Below are 25,892 nucleotides of genomic sequence, written 5' to 3' on the forward strand. Positions count from 1 at the left end.
ATACTTTCTATGCCTGCAGTTCAGCAGCTGAATAGACAATTAATTACAGTTTGTGTTAAGTGCCATCGTAGAGGTATGTACAAAATGCTACAGGAATACAGAGAAGAAGGGAGTGCCCACTCACCTAGGGGGCTCAGTATGTGTGCTGAGCTGGGTCTTAAGAGAAAAGTAAACATTTCATAGATGAGAAAGAGGGGTTACCATGTTCCAAGCATGGGAGCAGCGTGCACCAAGCCCCAGGTCTCTGGAAGAGCACAGCAGCTTGTTTGGAGGATGGTGAGTGGTGGAGAAGATGATTAGTGAGTCAGGCTGGAGGGGTATATTGTGATGGGTTCTACATAATGTGCCAAGAACCTCGGCCTGTCCTGTAGAGAATGAAGGACATGTGAGGAATTTTTATCAGAGTGATGGCATTTTAGAAATACCTCTCTAACGCCTACCTTTTTCCCTTGCTCCTTATATACGTTAGGATAACGGCTCTTAATCAGTAGAATGGATTATCTTCGTTGGGAGATATTCTTACAAGCTCCTTCCATTATAAGAGAGAGAACAACTATTCTATTAAATACAATTCTGCTGACCTGAGCATGTAACACAAGATGAAATTTTCCCTTATGCTGTCAGAAAATACCACTCGCACATTACCCAGAAACAAAAGTAAAGACCCAAGTTTTGCAAGGGCTCTTGTGTAAACCAGTGGAACTGTTGTGACACTACTGATTTCGGTTTGAACCCGAGGGTGGCTGCATCAATACTAGCAATACAAATGGCTATTTTCAGCCTCTTTTCTAAATGAATTACAAAAATAGATCCTTATTTTCAAAAAATTAAAAAAAATTTTTTTCTTTGAAGGCACATTTTTATATATTGCTTAATAACTCTTGTTACAGGGATATGCCAAAGCCTTGAATGGATTTGTAAAATTGGGTCTTATAAACAGAGATGCATTTCCTGCCCTTCGACCTGATGCCAATCCGCTCAGCTGGGTGAGTGACTCCGGAATTATACATTGTCTGCTGCCCTTCAGAAATGCCTTCTGAAATGGTCAGGTTTGAACGTGGGTTTGGACCAGCAAAGAACCCATTCTGTGGCTTATGTGCAGGAAGTTAAGTCCTAGCCCCAAAGCCCCCCTTTCCAAACTTCATTGTTTGGGGAGGATGGAGAGGACACAGACGCTGACTCTCGGGACCTGTTTCCTGCAGCAACTTCTACCACTTGATCTCTCCCTCAGCCCTGAGCAGAGACGGGCTCGCTCTCTGCACTGTGCTCTGGGCTCTGCCGCTTGTCTAAGTGGTGGACCCATGACAGGAGTTAAGCTTGGGGCTCCTGAAACTGAGAAAGCAGGAGAGCTCCCGGTGGTATCGCAGAACTAGATTCCCAGCGCCCGAATCCCATTAGTTCTTTTATTTGACCATTTGTAACCATGAGTAATCTGAGTTTTTAATTACTGAGTTTATGCCCATGTCTGTGTTGTATTAAAATCTAGAGCTTCCACTAACTGCCAGGAATTAACTTGTTACCAGCTGGTCATTCAACTTAAATTAATGTGCCCATATTCCAATGCTAGAAATGCTAGAAATTTATCACAAAGAGAAAAGAATCAATACTGCTAATCCCAGTAAGTGTCCCAAAGAAACTTGGGTATTCTGGTTAGCCAGTTGTTTTTAAATTCAGTTCTTTTGTGTATCTGAGAGTCTTTTCAATCTAAGTTTCAGATTTCATAAATTTATTTGTTGGACAGGAGTGAATAAATATCCATAGTGAATCTGATATTGAGGCAGTTTGATTGGGAAGGTTGGTACAGGCATTCTTGCGGCTGGTCCCCTTGTCTTGGTAGCTACAGTCTAGAACAGGGGCTGGCAAACTTTTTTTTTGGTAAAAGACCAGATTGTAGATTTTTTAGGCTTTTATGGGTCATGTGGTCTCTGTCAGGCTACTCAGTTCAGACAGCTCATAAACAAATGAACATGGCTATGTTCCAATAAAACTTTTTATTTACAAAACCAGGTGGTGAGCTCAATTTGGCCTGCGAACTAGTTTGTTGATCCTTAATCTAGAGCATAACTTTTTCCTTGGGAGCCTGGAAAAAGTCTTATTTAGAAATTAGAAAAAGCTATGACCACTGTTTAAGTGCTCTTCCTTCGAGATTTTATTATCTGCACAATCTTCCTCATTTCCTGAACCTACAAAAGAACTCTGGTTGCTACTAGCAACCACAGCAATAAGCCCCTTCCACTCTATCCTGGGCAAAATTGACTTCTGGACGGTGAGGGATAATGAGGGATAAGGTGATGGAGAGGACCTGCAAAGGTAGGCAATGTGATGGTAAATATGGTATCACCTTTTTGGTATTGATTTGGTGTTATGACTGTTTTATTGCTGAAATATCATTTTGAAATACCATGCATTTATTGATGTGTGGGTGTGCATTTGTGTGTATGCACATGTGTGTGCCACAATTTACTATTTCTAATTATTTCTAATTTAAAATTTGAGGTTCTTTTGAGGTCCAATGTCTTAATAGGATAATTTCTCAACTCATTTTTTACTTTATTTGGAACTTAGAATTTGTATCTTTGTTTTTCTAACCAGAAAGAACTCCTCTGTGATCTAGTGGGAATTTCATCCTCCTCCAAGTGTGATGTGCTTAAGGAAGCTGTCTTTAAGAAACTAGAAGGAGACAATACCCAGCTGGAGGCTGTTGAATGGTAGGTACCCACCAGTCAACCTAGAGCAAAATACTGGATCAATGATTACTTAGTGCTTTCTAGTCAAAGAAAAGTCAAGATAGAAGCAAACATTTTACACTGTTTTTGATTAATTTGCTGCTCTAATGTTGGCCTGTTGTAGAGAGATTACCACGTACCCTGTTCATGTGGGGATAAAAAGTAGATAAAGCGAGAAATTCAATGGCAATTATAACTTGGGAAATACTTATTTTTGAGCAGCTTCACTACTCAGTTCCTGAGAAAGGTGGGATATTTTTTTCTCTCCTGTAGGACATTCTCCCAGTCTTCCTTTAACTACTTTAAAACACTTATTCATGTGGCTGTGGCCCATTCTGCTGGTATCCTTCATGTGGGAGAACTAACCTGTAAATTAATCTCATGAAAAGCTTTGCAACAGTGTGTACTTACAATGTGTCAGGTCTAGCTCCAGGCAACACTCGTGGGAGAGTCTGGGGATGATTCTAAAGGTTAAAACATTACTCTCATTATTACTGTTTTACAATAACTTGAGAGTCCTATAACGTGAACTGTCATCTTGTGATTCTGCCCTTTCAAGGCAAAATCCAGTGAGCGTTCCCTTCTGCTTCCCAACTGAGCATATGTATAGGACTTGAACTAATGCAGCCGTCTCTCGTGCTTCTCAGGTTGGGCTTACTTGGGGATGAACAAGTCCCTCAGGCAGAGTCTCTCGTGGATGCACTCTCCAAGCATTTGGCCGTGAAGCTTTCCTATGGTAGGCCGTGGGCTATTGGCTAAACATCCCAGCAGAGGAATCGTAAGAACCAGTGAATTAGACCGAAGGGTGGGAGCCACACAGTGGGAATGGGGAAGGAACACTTGGACTATTTTTCCAGAGGGGAGACTAAGAGAACTATTAAGTAAGAGTGAACTTGGGTAATATGGCAAAGGAAAAAATCATTAGTTTTACTTTTAATTTTTGACACATTCAGGAAATGCTGAAGGAGCGTTTTGGGGAGAAGCAGGGATGGCCTCTACGGCAGTACCCTCGTGTCTGTAACCGGGTTATAGTGGTTCCCACCTGGACAGATGAACCTGGTTAGAGTTATCATTTCCTTGAGTTTTTAATTTGGTCTTTGGGCTAAAAAGCAGTGTACATAATTGTGTAAGGATATGCATAATGGGAAGGGAAACGAGGGCAGAAGGGCAGGAGCAGGGGAATGAAATACGATACTGGAGTTGTAATGATAGCGACATTTTAAACTGTATGTTTATTTATTTTAAGGCCCTGGAGAGAAAGATATGATTGTGATGAGAGACAACTTTGGAATCAGACATCCTTCTGGACATTTAGAAAATAAAACTATTGATCTTGTGGTTTACGGGGATGTCAATGGTTTTTCAGCTATGGCTAAAACTGTGGGGTTACCCACTGCTATGGCAGCCAAGATGTTACTTGATGGTAAGTTCTTTCATTGGGGGACCAAGTCCGTCTCCATATTATCTCCAAGTCATTCAGGGCCTGGATATCAAATAATTAGTCTTGAGTATGACACTGGCTTTCACTAAAAGTGAGCCAGTTCAGAAGATCTAAGGGCTGGCTGACTGGGAGATCACCTTGTGATGAGTAAAAAAACCTTGGCTTTGGAGTTAGACCTGATTTCTGTCCCAGCTCAGTCGCAAGATGACTGAGTGATGGGTTGCAAGTTACTTAGCATCTCTGAGTCAGAGTTCCTTCACCTTTAAAGTGGGGATTGTCATGACTAATTCATAGGGTTGTTGTGACACTAAAGTGAAATAATACATAAAGCTCCTACCACATAGAAGGGTCCCCAGGGAATGTTAACTGCCTTCTTTTCTTTCCTTATTTTTTGTATTTTGGGGGTAACACTGAAATAGCAGAGGGTATTCATTTCCAGATCTTCAGAAATATAGGCTACGTTTTATTAATCCTCATGTCTCAACGTATTATCAATACTCAATATATATTTTGAACTAAATGAATTCAAATTTCAACCCTCCACTCTCCCCTTAAGATGATGTTTGCTTTCAATAAGCATTATCTCTGAATGTAACACCCCATTTGGCCCCTGTGAAGGTGTGAGGAGAGTAAAAAACACCAAAACATATAAATGGGAAATAATGGGAAAAAAATCTACAGTATCATATTAGCTAATATCAAATTAAACCACCTACTTAGTTATTGAGGAACCAGAGTGAAGAAGTGATGAGGGATGAGGGCATCATAGTCTTTAAGGAAAGTGCCCAGACTTACTCTTTCAGCCACCCTAACAGATGCCAGTGCCCAAATAACCAGACTGGTTTTAATTTCATTCTGTTGGTGTTATGCTTTTTAAAAAATGACATCAGCAAATAAAGCAGACCAGTTACGTTGACTTTACTTTCTTACTAGACTTTATTCTCTGATTTGGTAGTTAATGCAGTTAAGTGTATAAATTCAGACTCTGTCCCTAAGTCCAGCTGTGCTTTCAATTAACCGCTTTTTCTTACAGTGTTGATTAAGTAATAATTTTTAAAAAATATTTATTTATGTATTTATTTTGGCTGCGCCGGGTCTTAGTTGCGGCACATGGGATCTTCACTGCAGCATGTGGGCTCTTAGTTGTGGCATGTGGACTTCTTAGTTGCAGCATGCGAACTACTAGTTGCGGCATGCATGTGGGATCTAGCTCCCTGACCAGGGATCGAACCCAGGTCCCCTGAATGGAGAACGCGGAGTCTTACCACTGGACCACCAGGGAAGTCCCAAAGTAATAATTTAGTAGGGGACATTTAAGCTGCTATTTTGAAAAATCCCTAGGTCTCCAACAATTTGTTGACTCAAAGTTTACTGCTGTATGGAGACTTTTGCTGTAGAAGTTAACCTTTCATACCACCTTTAAAATGGTAACTACAAATTTATTTTCTTCTAGGTGAAATTCAAGCTAAAGGCCTGATGGGGCCCTTTTCAAAGGAGATCTATGGACCAATATTGGAGCGAATTAAAGCAGAAGGCATTATGTATACTACACAGAGCACAATCACACCATAATTGAGAATTATATTTTGTTTTTATCTTCCCAGCCAACACAGCTCTGAACTTTTATGCAACAAACATGCTTGCTAATGTGATATTTTAAAACATAAAGCATGATATGTTTTGATTAAGTCAATACAATGGTGTTTTTGAAATATAAATCTCTATTTTAATATGAAAACATTTGGAACAAGAGATGCCGGTAATTACCAGGGAACTTGAATAATTCTATCATGTATTTTTTCATGTGTATGTAAAAGTGATAATGATTGTACTACTTGTTAATTTATTATGCAACTTTTTTCTTACAAGAATATATTTTCTGATAATTAGCAGATGAAGTTTTATCTTTTTAGTAAGAAAAAAATTTCTTCATGCAGCTTTATTTTTCTTTTGCTTTTATTTTTCAAACTGATTCAGTTGGATGCTTTTAGATTACCAAAGCTTTGCAATAATACTATTTTATGCCTTTTTGTAAAATTATGATTCATCTAGAAAGTGACATTTCTTATAGCTTTCTTTTAATGTTTGGAAAAGGAAATAGGTAAGACTAAATCAAAATCCACATGATCACCTCATTAGGCACAGGAAAAGCATTCAACAAATCCAACACGCTTTTATGATAAAAACACTCAACAAACTAGGAATAGAAGGGAATTCTTCAACCTGATAAAGGGCATCTATGAAAAACCCATAGCTAGTATCATAGTTAATGATGAAAGACTGAAGGATTCCCCCCTAAAATCAGAAACAAGACAAGGATGTATACTCTTGCCATTTCTATTCACCTTGTACTGGAGGGTATAGCTGGGGCAATTAGGCAAGAAAATGAAATAAAAGACATCCAGATTAGAAAGGAAGATGTAAAACTATCTCTAATGTTATACAAAGAAAATTCAAAAGAATACTCTAATAAAACATTAGAACTAATACATGAGTTCAGCGAAGTTGCATGATACAGGATTAATATTCAAAAATTGATTGTATTTGTATACAATATCAATGAATGAAGCAAAAGTAATATTAAGAAAACAATTCTAAGAAAAAGTGTAAAATAGGAATAGATTGAGAGTCCAGAAATAACTCTCATATTTACAGTCAATTGACTTTTGAAAAAGGTGCTAGGACAATTCAATTGAGGAAAATAATCTTTTCATCAAATTGTGCTGAAACAACTGGATATCCACATACAAAAGAATAAAGTTGGACTCCCTACCTCACAGCACATATAAAAATTATCTCAAAATGGACCAAATACCTAAATATGAGAGCAAACACTATAAAACTTTTAGATGAAATCATAGGTGTAAATCTTTATGACCTTGGATTAGGCAGTGCTTTCTTAAATAAATGACAACAAAAGCACAAGCAGTGAAAGAAAAAAAATAGATAAATTGGGTATCATCATGATTAAAAACTTCTGTGCTTCCAAGAATACCTCAAGAAGGCAAAAGACAACCCACAGAATGAGAGAAAATGTTTGCAAATCATATACCAAGTGAGAGAAGAACTTGTACTTAGAATAGGTAAAGAACTACTATATTCAAGAAAAAGTCAAAGAGCCCAGTTAAAAAAAAACGGACAAAGGATCGGAATTAACAGTTCTCCAAAGAAGATATACAAAAGGCCAATAAGCACATGAAAAGATGCTTAACATACATTAGCTATCAGGGAAATACAAATCAAGCCTACAATGAGATACCACTTCAAAGTCACCAGGATAGCTATTGTGAAAAAATAATAACAAGTGCTGGTGAAGATGTGGAGAAATTGGAACCCTCATAAACTGCAGGTGGAAATATAAAATGGTACAACTGCTTGGAAAAACAGTTTGGCAGTTCCTCAAATGGTTAAACATAGAGTTACCATATGATCTCCAGTAATTCCACTCTTTGGTATTAGAGAAATGAAAATATGTCCACACAACAACTTGTAAACAGATGTTCATAGCAGCATTATTCATAACAGCCAGAAATCAAAACAAGATGTAAAACTATCTCTATTTCTGCCCATCAAATAATAAATGAATAAACAAAATGTGGCATATCCATACAATGGAATATTATTTGGCAATTAAAAAGAGATTAAGTACAGATACATGCTACAACATGGATAAACATTAAGTGAAAGAAGCCAGGCATGAAAAGCCACATATTGTATGATTTCATTTGTTTGAAATGTCCAGAATAGTCAAATCTCTATATGGAGAAAGTAGATTAGTGGTTGCCTAGGGCTGGGGGGTTTGGGGGCAAGTGGGAGTGACTGCTAATGAGTTTGGGGGTTTTTGGGGGGAGATGAAAACGTTGTAGAGTTGATTGTGGTAGGAGGTGCAACTCTGTGAATATACTAAAAATCACTGAATTGTGCACTTTGTGTGAATTGCATGCTGTGTGAATTATGTATCAAGATGTACAAATAAAACTTTTTTTCTCCTTGGAGGAAAGAAATGTTTCTGTTTAGGGATATAACTTAAAATTTCTGAGGGGTTGTGCTCATATTCTGGCATAGGAAACTAATTCTGCCACCGAAATAAGCAGGTATTATATGTGGGACATATGGCAGTTGAGAAAGCATCTATGCTATTGGAAAAGGATCAAAGTTGATTACGACCTGGTCCCGCCTGCCAAAAATATCAATAATGGAGATCAATAATCTATTAACAAGTAAAGACATAACTGTTATGGCAGTTTTTTGTTTTTTGTTTTTAACCACAACATTGATTTTAACATAATCAATTAGGAAATAACACTTGTGTCACATTGATTCCACCCCCGGTCTGGATGAGCACCCAGATGGCATGGGAACTAGGGAACTAGCACCTTGGGTAGGAGAAGGAACCCACTGAGATAATATAATAACTAGTTTGGGCTTTAACTGAGTGATAAAGGGGGTATGATTGAAGGGGGGTGTCTAACGTTAGTGCTAGAAAAGGAAATGTCAGTAAGCTTGAGTAAAGATATACAGAGTGAAACACTGCATTGGCTCTCAGTAACAAGTTTTCTACCAGAAATTTCAATAGTAAAGGTGGTGGTGGTAGGATCTGGGTATGGATGGGTAGATTATACTGTACTTAGAAGCATATGGCCCCTGAGCTACAGTTTGTGAATCCCTGGTGTAACCAGTTTGGTAGACAATGCTCACATCTTCCGGGTCTTTCTGCCTTTTTTTGGCTTCCTCCAGATAATACTGATATTTATATTTCCAGCTTTCCTCATCCTAGACTCATGAGACACTTAGAAGTTTCTCTGAGAAGCAGTGTGATTGGTTCTACAACATACTAGCTGTTTCCTTTTCCATAAACTGAGGACAACAGTAATTCACAGCATGGTTATAAAGTTTCTGAGAGAATGTAAGAGAAAAGCCTGAAACCTAGTAGATGTTCAAAAACGCTAGTTTTTTATTCTGCAATAACTCTTTTGCAATAACATTTTTGTTTGAAGTTTATGTTAAAGATAATGCAATTTTACCTTTGAGGTTTTTTCAATCTTTTGGATACACTTGGAAGACTCCTCAGGATCCATGCTTCTCAAAGAAGCCATTGAGATATCTGCTCCATAAGGAGAATTGTAAAGTGATTGTAGGGAAGAAAGGGCGAAAATTATCATCTGGCCAGGCTTCTGACTTTACAGAAGAGAAAATATGCCTCACAAAGTTAAATGAAGTGAATAAGAAGTGTTCTGGTTACTCTCACGGTGGAACCAGCTACATCAAAATGTAATGGCGTAAAACTACAGTTATCTATTTGTCAAGCTGCAATTTGGGCATGGCTCAGTGGGAACAGCTTGTCTGTGTCCCCCACAGTCTCACTTGGCTGGGAGATGGGGGATCCACTTAAAGACAGCTTGTTCCCATGCTTGCAAGTTGGTTCTAGCTCAGGTGGGGCAGTGGACCAGGACCTTGGTTTCTTTCCACATGTATCTTCCATGCGTGGGTTTGTCAAAGGATAGTGGTGCTCTTCTAAGAGTGAACATCCAAGGGAATCAGGCAGATGCTGTGTTGCCTTTTATGACTTAACCTCAGAAATCACGTAGCATCACTTTCATTGTAGTCACAAGTCCATCCAGATTCAAGGCAAGGGACCATAGATCCACCTGTCACTGGGATAAGTTTCAACGAGTCACATGTGGGCTGAAAGCTGTTGTTGAGCTATTTTTGGAAAATACAATCTGCCACAGGAAGGCACCCCAGAAGGAGAGTGGCATGTAGGTGGATTCTGTGAATATACAGTAAATGACCCCAGTTATCAATTTTTCCTCATTGGCCTTAGTTATTTTCTAACCATTTCAATTTTTTTCTCCAGGTGGTTCTTTGAACATTTTTATGTATCTTGGGAGATTAGAACTAGACATACTGTATAAACAAAATGTGGAATGTTTTTCATTTACTCTCTGAAAAGCCCAAGAAATGTGCTTTTAACTTCCTGAGTCCTTTAAAACACTTACCTGAAGTAAAGGTGCTATAAGAGACTTCTCTAATAGTTTTCATTAGGAACCTTAACGCTATAGTTTTCAATACACACCTTCATTAAACAAGTTAGCAGCGAGGAAAAAATTACTTGCATCGGTTCATTTCTCCATGTGGATAATTCAGAACTAAAGCAACTCCCCTAGGATTGAAGCAAGAAAATAGGAATCTGAGAAAGTCATGTCCAAAGCTTCAGAGGAAAGGATTACAAATTAGCATATTCGGGAAGTTTTTCAAAGGTCAGGCTGTGTGTCTTGAGCTGCTTAGAATGTGTCCCAGGTGACAGGCTGATTAGGAGTTTGTTATTGTGTACGTAACATGAAGTTTCAATCTCACACAGTTTTTCTTACTCCCACTTCCAAATCTTATTTTTTCTTTTTAAAAATGATTACCTTAAAAAACTTGTTAACTTTTATGCCAAGGATGTCCAGATTTTTTATATATATGTAAATTTATATATTTATTTTTTAAATTTTTGGCTGCGTTGGGTCTTCGTTGCTGCACGCGGGCTTTCTCTAGTTGCGGCGAGCAGGGGCCACTCTTCATTGCAGTGCCCGGGCTTCTCATTGTGGTGGCTTCTCTTGTTGCAGAGCACAGGCTCTAGGCGCGCGGGCTCAGTAGTTGTAGCACATGGACTCAGTAGTTGTGGTCCACGGGCTTAGTTGCTTCGCAGCATGTGGGATCTTCCCGGACCAGGGCTCGAACCCGTGTCCCCTGTGTTGGCAGGCGGATTCTTAACCACTGCGCCACCAAGGAAGTCCCGGATGTCCGGATTTTTAAAACCAGTGTAGTGTGTTTCATTTATATGCCTTAACATTTAATACCACCTACTCTAACACACCAATATTGTACTAATGAGGAGGAACCCTCTAACATACAAGAATATTTTGCAATTAGCCAGTGAGTGGATGATAATCAATCATGATTTATAATAATAAAAGTGTTTTTGTTTATCTTGACAAATGTGTATATTTTTCCCACTTTCCCTAAAAAGTTCATTTTAATTCAATAAATGCTTAGTATTTCTGATTCTATGTGCTATTTATGAATGGAATTCAATTCTAAGAAACTAAAATGTAGCTGCTTATAAAGGGTTATTTTCTAAGTTTTTTCTATTAAAGTCATTTTAGATGCTAACAAATTAGGGGCTTTCAGATGAGAAATGTGAAAATTAAGTAAGGGTCCTATGGTGTAATATTGAGTAGAACATGCACATATTAAATATTTGTATTAATTTGATATGAAGATGCAGCTGCCATAAATTCTCAGGTAGTATCAGACTGAGAACTATGATGGACTATATATAGTTCCGATGCATTTAGCTAAATAGATGGATCATGCTTGTCTTTAATACCTCTCTGCAGATTGCAGAACCGCTCTACGTGATTTAACATTGGAGATAAAGTCTGTATAGAACACCATTTTTCAATTGGGCTAATTTACAAAGGTGCTACAGAAAAAGAAAATGGGTCAAAATTGATACATTTGTTATATGTTGAGGAACACTACCAATAGAGTGGCAGGTTTCCCAGGATCATTAAAGAGCTTTTTTGTCCTAGGTAAAACAAAACAAAACAACCCCAATTCATTCATTAATTCACTCCTTATTCATTCATTTATCTAAAATGCAGTGAGTGTTTTTAATGTGCCCAGTCCTGTTCTAGGTGTGGAAATACAGAGGTTTACAAGAGCCAAAGCTCCTCTCCTCATGGAGCTTAGATACTAATGGGGTGGGGGGGTGGGGGACAGACAACAAATATAAAATATGTCAGGAAGCAAAATGCGCTCCGGAGAAAAAGCAGGGTAAGGAGATGGGAGGTGTACAACTCTTGGAAAGCCAAAGGGTATTAAGACACATAAAAATATTCATACAATCTTCTCGCCAACTGGCACTTATAGGAATTGGTACTAAGGAAACATCCTAAATATGGTAAAAGGCTTTTACATAAAGAAATGTTTACCATAGTTTTGTAGTTTAGGAAGAATCTGAAAAGAGCCTAAACAGCTGACATCACGAAAATGATCACAAGAGCCCCGGTACATCATGAGGGCAGGTTCCTCCACCCTGGTACTACCGACATGCTGTGCTGTACGATTCTTCGTAGCGAGGGCTGTCCTGTGCATTTTGGAACGTTTAGCAGCATTTCTAGCTTCTGCCCAGTAAGTGCCAGCAGCACATCCCCTTCAGATGCGAAAACCAAAAATGTCTCCAGACACTGCCAAATGTCCCCTGGGGCGCAATACTATCACTGTTTGAAAACCACTATACAAGATAGAATATTATACAGTAACAATAATAGTTTTATAAATTATGTGTAATAAAAATGCCTATGTAACAACATGAAAGGCAGCATAAAAATATATTCATAACAAGGCCACAATTATGTAATAAAACAATGTGTGGATAAAAGCTGTGAATGCAATAAAACTATATGAAACTTTGGTAAAGGATGTAAATAATTGGGTAAGACTTATGAGGCTTACTTACGAGGCTTCATTTCTTTTCACTTCTCATAATTGATTATTGTCTCAGAGTTAAGCTTCATAAGATGAGGAAAGATTGCTATATCTGACAGGATTGTCTTTTTTATTGGTTTCAGGGTACTTTTATCAGAATTTGTCTATAAAATACTTGATTATCATACCTGCACTTGCAACATTACTTTCTCTTGGAAGAGACTCTACAAGGTACCTCACTAATAAAAAAACCATGAAGGAAAAAAAATTTTTATATCCCTTCAAAGGCCACTTGTTCCTGGGACAAAGGCAAATGGAAAAATAGAAAAAATAATCGTGACATGGACTCCTTGTTCAGATTAGACTTTGTGGGTCATGGGGAAACAAAACTGTAAAACAAGAGGACTAGGAGACAAGGCTAGAAAAGCAACCAAAGAATCAAAATTAACCTTCTGGCCTTCCTCCCTGGGAGGGTGAGAAGGAAGCATGTTAATTTTTTTATACCCTGTAGGTCAGTACTTATCAATATTTTGTGATTTGTGACACTATTTGTTGGAATTATTTTCTATTTCATAACTTTTCATGACTATTGCTTTAAAAGGAAAGCTAAAAAAGTAGAAACAACTTATAAATTTTGATTCTATTTTAAGGGTTTGGTGAAATTTTCCTGATATTGCTTGAGGAAACTGGAGGCTCTCTGAATTGTTGTTGCTAAAAGGACCAGTGGTTCTCAAACTTTAACTTGCATTAGATTGCTGAGTTCCAACCTCAGAGTTTCTGATATTTTAGATCTGGGATGGAAATCCAGGATTTGCATTTCTAACAAGTTCCTGGGTTTTTCTGATGCTGCTGGTCTGGGAACCATACTCTGAGAACCACTGGTTTCAACAAAACTTTTCCTGGCCTCTCGCTTTAGGCACTGACCTGGGCGTTCTTGGGGACTGGTGCCTCCTTTCCAGGCAGTGTTCTAAAACACTCCTGGCTGAGGCAGGCGACTGCTTCCAGTATCAGAGCAGGCTTGTTACCCATGATTCCCTGTTTTCCTGCCCTTCACCTCCACATAGCTCTTAAATCCTGACAATAGGATTGTCACCTAGGACGTCTTACCTTTTTCCACTCTGGGAGTTAGGACCTCCTGGTCCTTGTCCATTCACCCACTTGGCTCCCAGACCAGCTTAGCTTCTCCCTGGCTGGCAAATCTGCCTGCTTCTAACTCCCAGCTTGGTTCTAAACCAGTTTCCCAACATTTCTTGGTACATCATGCCCTCAGCTTCTGAGTAACATTTTCATAGCTCCCCTAAACCAAAGGAAATACATAATGGTTCTGTTTATTAAGTAGTTAGAGCCAAATAATTTAATAGTAGTCATTGTGTAGTGTCAGTACACATTGCTGTGTTATCCTCAAAAATGTTCAATTTTGTGAGTTTCCTGTGTGCCTTAAGGCACAGTTTGGGAATCAGCTCTATACACTGTCCCATCCCATCAACCTTCTTTCATGTCCATAATCTCAGAGGGAATATGTCCACAATTTTCTGCTACACATGCCTCAGCACTCCACAAGCAAACACAAATTGATGGCAATATTTATATTTATTTTTGCAATGTCTTGGATAAAAACCATTTAAACAATGTCAGGTAAGGTGTTATTCTCATAAAAACATCTTCTTTCAGAACAAATGTATTTTTATTTTCCATAAAAGTTAAAATTACATGCTAAAACAGAGTTAATCACAACACAAAACAATATCAGAAGACTCACAGAGTAAGACCAGATGATGAGTTGCAACATTAAACTAAACAACTACACAGAACTAGAAAACTGACTCAGTAGTAAAATATAAAAATCTACAATTATAAATATAAATTTGGTCCATGGAGATGCTAGAGCAGTATTTACAGTAAGTATCAGATTATTTCTACTTTAGGTGAATACTGTGGTTGTAAAATGTTGAATATCATAGGGAACAGAGTGTTTTATTTACAGTAGACTATATTAAAAGTTATATTTCTAGCAAACCTGATGATTGCTACAAATACAGCTAAAAATTTGACACTAAAAACAAACATGTTTTCTGTAGTTGGGAATTCCTAATATCTATAAATTGAAATTCTCTGTTAAAATCAATATGAAAAAAAGATACCACAATTCCATTCTTAGAAATACGGTAAATTTCAATCATTTTAGTTTAAACACAGTAAGTGAATCACAAGAAGTTTTGCAAAAAGGCACACATTGTTAATGATGTAAACTTGGCAGCAGAATCCTATGTCACGATAGTTACTGTCAGGTGACGTGAAGTAAACACATAACAGAAGAACTGGACTAATTTTCCTGTCTAATTTTAGGAAGAGGAAAGCAATGCCCAGATGTGGACTCTTCTCACCCTTTTCCATGTTAAACTAAAGACTCTAAGCTCTCGGCTATATTTCCATCAGGCAACGTTGCGCCATTACTGTCCAGAGAGGTGGACGGATTCTCTTCCTGCCTCGTGCTCACAAGGCTGAGGACTGCTTTGTAGAGAAATTGATACTGCTCCTGGAGAACAGAGAACGGGAGGTCAGAAACAGGAAGCTCACTGAGGACATACGTTTGTAAAAAGAAGCAAGGTTTTTAGTCACCCTTTGCCACTGTCATAGAAAGGCATTGTGTTAAGGGCTCTGTTATAATCAGCAGAGGTACACCATCCATGTTAATGTCTCTTTCTGATTAAATTTAAAGTGGCTCTATAATTAGCCAACATTCATTGACCTAGAACACTGGCCCACTACATTTGCCAATGGTAAACACTCCATGCTTATTCATTTACTTCATGGAATCAGAAGGTGATGTGATAAGGTTCTGATACTGATTTATCAACTTGTGTGTAAACCCTTTGGCACTAGGCTCCTGTAACCCACTACGTTACTCATTTTCCTTTCTCCTTTTGTTACAAAATCTGTTGGGTTTGTCTATTTATGAAGAGGTCTCAGGACTGCACTGTTAGGCCAGGAACTCATGAGGAATGCAGGCCTTTCACAAGACCCACTGTTTACCAAGTATGCTTCACACTCTACCAGCCCGACGGGTCTTATGTCCTGCCTGGTGAGAAGGAGGGTGTGTGCCTGTGTACCCTGCTGTGGTCTCACGGTAGAGACACACAGAAGAATAAAGTAATTGTTCTCTTACAGACGCCAACTTGGGGATGGTGAGGTGGGGGAAGGTAGTTGCAGAGAACACGAGCAAGTGGCTGTCTCCGTAGTAGAAAATCAATAGGACCACACACCTCATTAAATGCATTTGTGAAACTTGGGTATAAGTTTAGTCCGCCGAAAGCAATTTCATACAAGACAAGCTTAACACAACTCAACTCTCCTGAATGAGACTTTCAATAAGGGCTCTTCCGAAGTGCATGTGCACAAGGGTTACCTTACTCTCTGGCCAGCTGGTCTGGGCTAGAGCTTTGAAGATGGACTCTTTATAAGGCCCTTACACATATCCAGACCAGGAAGCTGGAGGTGAGCCTATGACTTCTGCATCCACCTAAGCTTCTCCCACTGGGGCATTTGCACAAAGTTCCCTATTGTCTTTCTAGCCCTTGTTTCTATAATAAAAAAACTTCCAAATTATTCTCAGAGTTGAGACTTATCTTTCCAGATGTGCTATGCTCTTTCTTGATTGTACGAGTGTCTCTCTCTCTCTCTCTCTTTTTAAAACTACCCCCAGAATTAGCTACTTCTTAAGTTCAGAAAATGAATTTGGCTTGAGAAAAAGGTGAACAGCTGAAGTCTATCTTCTGACTCTTCTTTGAGGCTATGTAGACCCCTAACCCCGGGAAAATAACTATTTATTTTGTTGGATAAATCAGATTAGTTGGTGCTTCTACTGAGGATATTTTTCAGAATTACAATAAGCCTTCCAAAAAGGCACACAATGATATTTAAAAATTTTGATCCATCAATTTTCTGGAAAATAAACTTTAAATGTTTATTGTTCCAGTTCTATGGATTGCAAACTGAACACAATTCAGCTTGAAAACTACATGCTAATACTATCAATGTGATCTTTTTTGATACAGGACAAAACGATTTTGGTAGCCTCTAGAAAGTAACTTGTGCTCTAATGAGAAAAGTTTGGTTCGCTGCTTTATTACTTACAATGTCAGCAAAGACTCCTGGCCTCATCAAATTGATCATCTTGGCTACCTGGTAAACATCCACTGAATTTTCTTTTTCTAGTTGGTGCATGAGGGTTGTCAGAGCACAGAAAGTTCCTGCTGTCACTCCTCCATGCCTGGAAACAAATGGAAGGGACAAAGACTCCATTCAGATGCATCAAATGTTCACATTTGGAACTCACAGAGCACATGGCCTTGATAATTCTGCAGTAAGAACACTGAAATTTTTAATAAATTGTCTCATTACTTTATAGTGCATGGAACTGTGGTTTACTTCTAATCACTGGGGAGTGTTCATGATATTAGTAATGAGACACTTTATAGAAGTTCAATATTTGGTGATACATTTCTTATTTTTATACTATGGAAGGGGTTGGCAGTAAATCAAAATGATCTGACTGAGGTTATAATATATATTATGTAATATTATCATATGCATCATATATAATATGTATTGATATATAACATGATTCCAGCATATGCATTTTTTATTTGTTCACAACTGAAACTTGGAAAGATCTATTGGATAAAAATTCCTGTTTCTGGTAAATAAAAAATATATCAATTTTACTCCTATCCCAGGAAGGCAATGGCTGAGAGATGCTTCGCTGGGTAGCACCTGAAAATTCAGGTTCTAAAACACTGACTCATTCACACAAAGTGTTCTTAGTGTAGAATGCAACAGCAGTTGCTTGTGATCATGCACACATTTTCTGCCTCCAACAGGAGCTCCCAGAGAAGCGGAAAAAAACCCCAAAACTATTCTGTGTTAACCCTGTCCATGAGAAGCAGATAATCCACCCTGGCTGAACAATTCACGATTGGTCCAAAGTATTAGGTCAGTACAAAGACAACAGAAATATACATACACACAGAGAACGTCAGGTGTGAATTGATTTAAAGTGTGGAACTTACTCATCATGAACAATCATGGGCCCATCCCTGGTGGCAGCTTCTTCTTTGATAATACTTATAAGTTCAAAAGTTTTACTAATGGGGCTATCTGGATTTGGCCATTTGGGACACTGAAAATGCCGCACTTCAAGTACATAATCATCCTATAAGAAGAGATAAAAATTACTGTTTTAGAAAGTGTCATACTGGTTGGTGCGTAGAGGAGTTGAGGTAAATCAGGAATTACAGGAAGGCAATAAAACCAAAAAACACGCTGAGTGAGCAGCAGTAGTTGCAGCCTGTCCTCCATCGTGGAAGGGAGAAACTGCCGCGACACCACATTTGCCATGTACAGAGGTGATCTCTTTTTTATTCAGAAATAAACCTTGTCGGTGGGCTTATCTTGCCAATCAAATCATGAACAAAGATGTATCTGTGCCGATAAATTTAAACTTACAAAAAGAAATCTTCAGTTTTAAAATTTGTTTTAAAAATAGCATAGACTTCTTCCTTTAAAAATTGTGGGGCTTCCCTGGTGGCACAGTGGTTGAGAATCCGCCTGCCAATGCAGGGGACACGGGTTCGAGCCCTGGTCTGGGAAGATCCCACATGCCGTGGAGCAACTGGGCCCGTGAGCCACAACTACTGAGCCTGCGCGTCTGGAGCCTGTGCTCCACAACAAGAGAGGCCACGACAGTGAGAGGCCCGCGCACCGCGATGAAGAGTGGCCCCCACTTGCCGCAACTAGAGAAAGCCCTCGCACAGAAACGAAGACCCAACACAGCCAAAAATAAATAATAAATAAAAATTAAAAAAAAAAAAAATTGTGAATCACTATATCGTACACCTGTAACTTATATAATATTGTACATCAACTATACTTAAATTTAAAAAAAAGAAAAAAGAAAAAAATAGCATAGACTTCTTCAAATACCAGCATTACCCAGGTTTAACTAAGGGAAGAACAAGATTGCTTGACACGGTGTGGGAAATGCTGGTACGGAGGATGGAGACATGGTTTCCACTGCAGTCCCAGTTCTGATCTTTGCTTATTAAGTGACCAAACCAGGTCGTGTGACTTTAAATCTCTTAAACCTCTGATCCCCAGTTTCCCAAAGTGGCTTATACATATACAGAAATTTGATTTATGACTGAACTGGTATTGTTGATCTATAAATGATGCTGGAACAATGGTTATTCACACAAAAATAATAAAATTGGACCCTTGACTCACAAAATATAAAACATCAGTTTCAGGCAGAACTATAAAACATTTAGAAAACAATGTATTTGCATTATCAATTTTATAAGTTTTGGTCAAATATTCTAGCGAATACTCAGTCTTCTTATGTACCCTATATGTTTTACCAGTTTCAGAATTAGGGTAAAGTGAAACATTTAAACCATCTAAAACATGATTTATTTTTTTTCTGATTGAGGAAGTCCTCTGAATTTTACATGCTTTACTCATCATTATTAGCATCTTTCAGTCTTTCACAGGAGCTGTGCAATAATTTATGAACTGTGTTGTAATCATAGAAATAGTTATTGACAAAGAATTCAAATTGGTGCCTTGTAGATAATCAGGAGTCTAGTAAAACAACCCTAGTTCATTGCACTGCATGTTTTCAAAACAGTTCTTCACTTAACAACCCTCTGTACATCAGTAGAGAGTAGTGAGCTTTTTTTGGTAGGTAATATTTTTCCCATTTTACTTAGGGGAATACAAGGTAAGGACTTGCCTTAAAACATGAGAATTAGGATTAATGAAATTATTTTTTGACTCTCTTTATTTTCAACTTAACTTCCATCAGCAACTGCTTTGGAGTAAAAGAGAAATCTTTGACTTCCTGTGTGTGTAGAAGTCAGGGATGGTAGAGTTTAGTGATGGCTAATTGTTTAATGATTCTATAAGATTTTGAAAATGAAAATGACAAGTAAGGTAAAATTTATTATTTGGGTAATCTGTCTCAATTTGTAAGAAATCAGATTCCTTCTTTTTATTTCTAGGAGAGATTCTTAAATTGGCATATATTTAACATGTGCTTAAGATGAAAAGCTTGTCATTTAAACTAAGTCCATACCTGGGTAGCTTCTAAGATAAAATCTTGCATTATAAGTTTTTCTTCGTTAGACAGACATTTGTGTTCTTCAGCCATAAGAGTGACCTTAAAACTCTCACAATTTATAGGCTCATCCTTATTTGGCCAGTAAACAAATTCATCTTCTGCCTGGAGGATTAAAAACCAAAGAAGATTCTAGATTTTAATAAAATGTTTAAGTCAGACTGTGAAACGAAATTAACTGGTTGCCATAGACAATTCAACTCAAATTTTTCTTTGAATCTCAAAATTTACTCTTAAAATATCCTAACAAGTTTTGTTTAAAAAAATGTAAATAGAAACACGTGGACTGACTTCCTTCATGATTACAATTCTAATTTCCTTAAGCAGCGTAATAAATACTTAAGTTAATTTCAACCTACTTTTATTTAAAACTGTCATTCAACAATTTCAGACCTGGGATATTGCATCCAAACAAGGTCCAATAACAGACAAGGTGCAACTTCAATATTAGTTTATTGGTTGAAAAAAATACATTCTTTGTATGCTGGACTTCTGGTGGTTGTGTCTTGATACCTACCCTGTAAAGAACATGCCAAGAATGACCTGAGGGACTTACCATGTTTTGACCATCTGGAAGCATAACGACCAGCTGGGCGTTATGGTCCCATATCATCCTCCAGAAATCCTTGATGGTATGGAGAAGGGGATGCTGGGTGATGATGAATTCATTGCTCTGATAATAACCCTACAAAACCAAAGAGAAGATAGAAAGAGCCTTGGCATATGACTTTAAACGTTCAAAAAACATTTATAGATTAATGGTTACTGTCTTTTTATTTGTAGGTTGTGTCTATAAATAATAATGTGATTATTATAGCCAATGTTACAGACACCTCCTATATGCCAGGTAGAGCGCTAAACATTTTCTTCCTTTATTCCTCACAGTAGTACTATGAGAAAGGGAATGTGATCTTCATTTTATAGGCGATCAAACTGAAGCTTAAGAAATTAAGTGCTGTGCCCAAGCTTACCCAGCTATCACCTCTAGGAGGAGACAACAAAAATGGCTTCTGGACTATGTCTCTTACACTAGATAGAACGGAAACGTAGAGATTTTCTATTTCTTACTTTTCACAAGTCCCAATGGCAGAGCGCTAAATTTCACACCTACTGGCAACCGGATACCTTTACACCCTGGCTGCCACTACAGGAGAGGAGCCGGGGGGCACCTTGCAAATGTTGCTGCAGAAACCTGAAAGCTGGTGCCACTGGATTAATCATGATTTCCACGTCACTGCTTACCAAAATCATGGCTCAGTTAGCCCCTTCTGCAATGGAATCTCTCAGATCGCATTCTTATCTCCCACGGGCTCATTTGGAGTGTGGAAGATTTTCATTTTTTATTTTTTAAGCTTTATCTTCATTTATTCATCAAGTAGAATTCTACTCAATTGACTTTGTTTTGGTTACAATCTTGTTTGAGAAGCAGAAAACTTTTAAGTTCATATATTCGGATTTGAATGAACAGGTTGTACATAATTAAATGTTTTTCTGGTTAATTGTAGATTCTTTGGATGGGAAGAGACCTTGAAAGGGCCTCTAGTTTATCCTGCGACTTCAGTCAATATCCCACTTAAGTCATTCCAGGTAGATAAATATTCATCCTATTTTGTAAATCTTCAGACTTAATGTGGCAAGCTTTGTAGGTAATATTTTCCAATTTTCCAACATTTAATTATTTTCTTGACAAGAACAGTCTGTCTTCTATCTAACCAGCACACAATGCAATATTTATATTTGTTCTCTTAACCCATTCTCGATCTTTGAGTAAAAATATCTGCTTCCTGAAACTTGGAAAGATCTATTGGATAAAATGCCCTCTCTGCTCAGCCAGGGTGGATTATCTGCTTCTCATGGACAGGGTTAACACAGAATAGTTTTGGGTTTTTTTTCCGCTTCTCTGGGAGCTCCTGTTGAAGGCAGAAAATGTGTGCACGATCACAAGCATCTGCTGTTGCATTCTACACTAAGAACACTTTGTGTGAATGAGTCAGTGTTTTAGAACCTGAATTTTCAGGTGCTAACCAGTGAGGCGTCTCTCAGCCATTGGCTTCCTGGGATAGGAGTAAAATTGATATTTTAAAATAGGGGTATTAAGATGCCCCTATTTTAAGTGTGGCATGCTTTTAGATGCCACCGCCACACATCTCCCTGTTTCGTGCATGGATATACCTTAGTATTTTCTAGATAAACAGAACAGTGATTTTGGCACGGGGATTAGGACCCTTTCATCTGAAGGCAAACTCTGTGATTGATTGACCTAAAATGGAAATGAAGGTCACACAACAGCTACTAAAGCACTCATCCCTCTGATAGTAGATCTAAATGCAGAAAGAAAGTATTGTATCTTTAGAAATCCAAGTCCCCAAATGAGCCCGGTTTGCAGGGTGAGAACCACGCTGCAAACCTGGAGTGGTAATGTGAACGAGACTGGACTTTGCTAAAGCTGGTGTACCCCGGGTCTGCAGGGAATCTGCTTTGGTGAATGAAATGGAGCTGCTTAGATGGGCGAGTGGATGTTTTGTATCTACTCATGGTGAGTTTGGTTCCCACATCTACTCGTTGTCTTGATTAAGGGTTCTCCAGTCCCAGCACACATAAAAACATCAAGGAATGCTGTGATTCTATTGCTGCTGTGGGCTGTGAGCCTGCAGTCATCAGATACGACTCATGTCCACCTGTGGTGCTTCCCGTATCTGACAGTCACTGCTTTGGGCAGCCCACTCTGGTTTTGATTCTGATAACACAAGCTGCAGCAGTCTCCCCAGGGGCTCTCTGACTTACCATGATGTAGGAGGCATTGATGTAGTCTGTGCCTTCCCCACTCAGGGATGAAATGCCAACCCTGGATCTTTCCACTGGGAATACAGAACATTCATCATAAACAAGTAAGCTCTTAGCACTGTATCTCCTCCCCGCCCCTGCAAATGCCAAAACATAGCTGCATTTTGCAAGTTGAGTGTGTTTGACTTTTAAGCTAGTTTTTCTATGTATTTTGCACTTCTAGACGAAGACTTCAAGGTTTAAGAGTCTTTGTTAAGTTATGTTATCTGGCATGATTAGAAAAATATGAGTGTATTGTTTTTGTTCCAAGATGTACAAATATTGTCAAATTATCTACAAGGCTTCTATTATTTAAAAAGTTGGGGGTTTTTTTCTTCCAAAATTCCACATAGCTTACCAGGGATGATGGAAGACGTTCTGTTCTTTTCTCTGTTGCATTGCTTTAGGGCTGTAGAATAGTCACTCTGTTGTATATTTGATTGACTCAGGAGCTGAGAAAGGGTGTCAAGGAAAAATACAGATTATTTCATTTAAGCCTCTCAAATAAACACACACACACACACACACACACACACTCTCTCTCTCTCTCTCTCATATACACAGGAGACTCAACAAAGATAAGATACTGAATATAAATATATCTGACTTATTTTCCAAGAATTCCTTGAATTAAACTTGTTCTGGGGGACTCCCTGGTACATCTATGTTCTATATTCTATACCAGGAGGGTTGGAATAAGCAGGGAACACTTGATGTCTAGTTTGACTTTCAGCATTAGGAGCCTTCCTCTATGGTGTGGGCCTTCCATTTTCTCTACCTAAATCTCACACTGCAGCTGGGAGATAAATTGCATGTGAGTGTGTATGTATGTGTGTGTGTGTACATATATATGCATATAGTTGGATTTTATTCATTATTTTAGTACTCAATCACACGAACTATCTACTTGCTATTTATCTATTCTCCAGTTAGTGAATGTTTGGGTTATTTCCAATGTTTTGCTATTTCAAACTTTGTAGCAATGAATATCCCTTGTATATTTCTTAATGTGCACACATGTGAGGGTTTCTATAAAGAATTAGGAGTCACTGGTGTTTAATTTTTGACAGGCTAACAGATGAAAAAAGTATATCCTGGTTTTGATGTGCATTTCCTTACTTATTGTGAAATTGTTGATTTTAGTTACTTCTTCTTTGATGATTGCCTTTTCATATTTCTACTTCATTGTCATTTACTAATTTGTAGGGGGTTTTGACTATTAAATGTAAATTTACAGGGGCTTCCCTGGTGGCGCAGTGGTTGAGAATCTGCCTGCTAATGCAGGGGACACGGGTTCGAGCCCTGGTCTGGGAAGATCCCACATGCCACGGAGCAACTGGGCCCGTGAGCCACAATTGCTGAGCCTGCGCGTCTGGAGCCTGTGCCCCGCAACGGGAGGGGCCGCGATAGAGAAAGGCCCGCGCACCGCGATGAAGAGCGGTCCCCGCACCGCGATGAAGAGTGGCCCCCGCTTGCCGCAACTGGAGAAAGCCCTCGCACGAACCGAAGACCCAATACAGACAAAAATAATAAACAAATAAATAAATAAATAAATAAAAGAAAATCCTTTAAAAAAAAAAAAAAAATGTAAATTTACAGTCTGCTAAGAAAGTTGCAAATGCCTTTGTTCTCTTTAATCACACAGACATTTACAGCCAATTCAGTTTTTCCTTAAGATTTCTGTAATTTAACATTTTAATTTAAGAAGTCCCTCTCTACCCTGAAGTCCTCAAGAGATATTTTCCAATATTTTCTTATAATAGTTAGAAAAATTTGTTTTCATCTTTAGGTATTTAATCCATCTTGAATAATTTCAGTGTTTGAGGTGCGGTAGGGACCTAACTGTACTTGTTTCTACATGGAGATTGTCCTAATATCATTCATTGATTAATCCATCTTTCCTCACCAATTTGTAATGTCATATCTGTCATATAACAATTTCCATACACACATGGTTCCTCTGGTTCATATGTCTGTTTTTCAATATTAATTATTATATTTGCATAAAAATTATTATATTTGCATAAAAGTCTTTCATATACAGTACAACAAATTTCTATTCTTTATTTTTCAGTATTGTTTTAGTGTTTTCAATTCTTTACTTTTTTTTTTTAAATAAATTTTTATTTATTTATTTTTGGCTGCATTGGGTCTTCGTTCCGGTGCACAGGCTTCTCATTGCGGTGGCTTCTCTTGTTGCAGAGCATGGGCTCTAGGCACATGGGCTTCAGTAGTTGTGGCACTCGGGCTCAGTAGTTGTGGCTCATGGGCTGTAGAGCGCAGGCTCAGTAGTTGTGGCCCACAGGCTTAGTTGCTCAGCGGCATGTGGGATCTTCCTGGACCAGGGCTCGAACCTGTGTCCCCTGCATTGGCAGGTGGATTCTTAACCACTGCGCCACCAGGAAAGTCCTGATTCTTTACTTTTCAATGTTGAGGTGGGTTTCTGATAAATATTTGTTGGATAAATAGACATGCAATTCATTTCAAGGACATTTTTCTATGGGTAAACTTGAATAAATACCTTTTCTTATAGGACAGTATACACACACCCCCTCCAAATTTCCCTAGTTAGGATGTTAACAGGAAACAGAGTCAAATGTCTCTGTTTTTAATTAGATTCTGATCTCATAATTGATATTTCCATTTTGATCCTGAATTATCCAGTATAAGTGATATCAATTCTTTTATTAATTTAATTGTGTAGGGGGTAAATCATATTTAAATAAGAAAATGGGTAATAGATGTATATTTTTAACTTAGAAAAAAGCCATCCTAGCAACATCATGTTAATGCTTTATATTTATTATCTGTTTCTGGAAGCTGTACTGTGCACTTTTTCTTCCTTAAAGTGTTCCTTTATGACTCACATAAGCTTGGCTGAATAAAACATTTATGCTTTCCTGTCTGCAAGTTCTAAGTTCAGCTTCCACCCCTCATCTGTCTCTTACTCCTCCCAAAGCACAAAAGGTGCTGAATGAGAAGGTAAAAAGTCAGAGGGAACTCATGACTACATCTTCTATGTTGTAAGCTGTGGAAAAGAAAAAGAAAAAACTTCAATCTGGAGGTTTGTTAACTCTCCTGGGTTTTTCCAGGGCCTTCTGAATTCTTCCTAGACATTCCTTCTTCAGAAATTGGCCCTGTTTCTCTAGCAACCCTGAGAAGTAAGAGATTAGTATAGAAATAATGGGGAACAAAATAACATAGCCTTCATTCCTCTGGAAGATGACAGCTCTGCAAATCCCCCTATCTC

At 38.2% G+C, this 25,892-nt stretch overlaps 2 protein-coding genes across 9 annotated transcripts in view; one reads left to right on the forward strand and one right to left on the reverse strand.

The window, feature by feature from the left end:
• The window catches only part of AASS (aminoadipate-semialdehyde synthase), a 68,399-nt gene extending 60,237 nt beyond the window's left edge, over nt 1-8,162 (forward strand). For all 5 annotated transcript variants that reach the window (XM_007177242.2, XM_007177243.2, XM_007177244.2 and 2 more), the window contains 5 exons: nt 891-986; nt 2,593-2,708; nt 3,374-3,462; nt 3,973-4,149; nt 5,621-8,162. In XM_007177242.2, the coding sequence (XP_007177304.2) occupies nt 891-986; nt 2,593-2,708; nt 3,374-3,462; nt 3,973-4,149; nt 5,621-5,739 (597 nt within the window). In that variant the 3' untranslated portion in view covers nt 5,740-8,162. The remainder of the gene's footprint in view (nt 1-890; nt 987-2,592; nt 2,709-3,373; nt 3,463-3,972; nt 4,150-5,620) is intronic.
• Nucleotides 8,163-14,216: 6,054 nt separating this feature from the next.
• Nucleotides 14,217-25,892, reverse strand: part of PTPRZ1 (protein tyrosine phosphatase receptor type Z1) — a 165,463-nt gene continuing 153,787 nt past the window's right edge. For all 4 annotated transcript variants that reach the window (XM_007177248.2, XM_007177247.2, XM_007177246.2 and 1 more), the window contains 7 exons: nt 23,001-23,094; nt 22,604-22,677; nt 20,376-20,504; nt 19,778-19,924; nt 17,715-17,857; nt 16,780-16,915; nt 14,217-15,181 (listed from right to left, as the gene is read on the reverse strand). In XM_007177248.2, the coding sequence (XP_007177310.2) occupies nt 15,041-15,181; nt 16,780-16,915; nt 17,715-17,857; nt 19,778-19,924; nt 20,376-20,504; nt 22,604-22,677; nt 23,001-23,094 (864 nt within the window). In that variant the 3' untranslated portion in view covers nt 14,217-15,040. The remainder of the gene's footprint in view (nt 15,182-16,779; nt 16,916-17,714; nt 17,858-19,777; nt 19,925-20,375; nt 20,505-22,603; nt 22,678-23,000; nt 23,095-25,892) is intronic.

Source organism: Balaenoptera acutorostrata, chromosome 7 (genome assembly GCF_949987535.1).
Source record: "Balaenoptera acutorostrata chromosome 7, mBalAcu1.1, whole genome shotgun sequence".
In the NCBI taxonomy this organism is placed as follows: Eukaryota; Metazoa; Chordata; class Mammalia; order Artiodactyla; family Balaenopteridae; genus Balaenoptera; species Balaenoptera acutorostrata.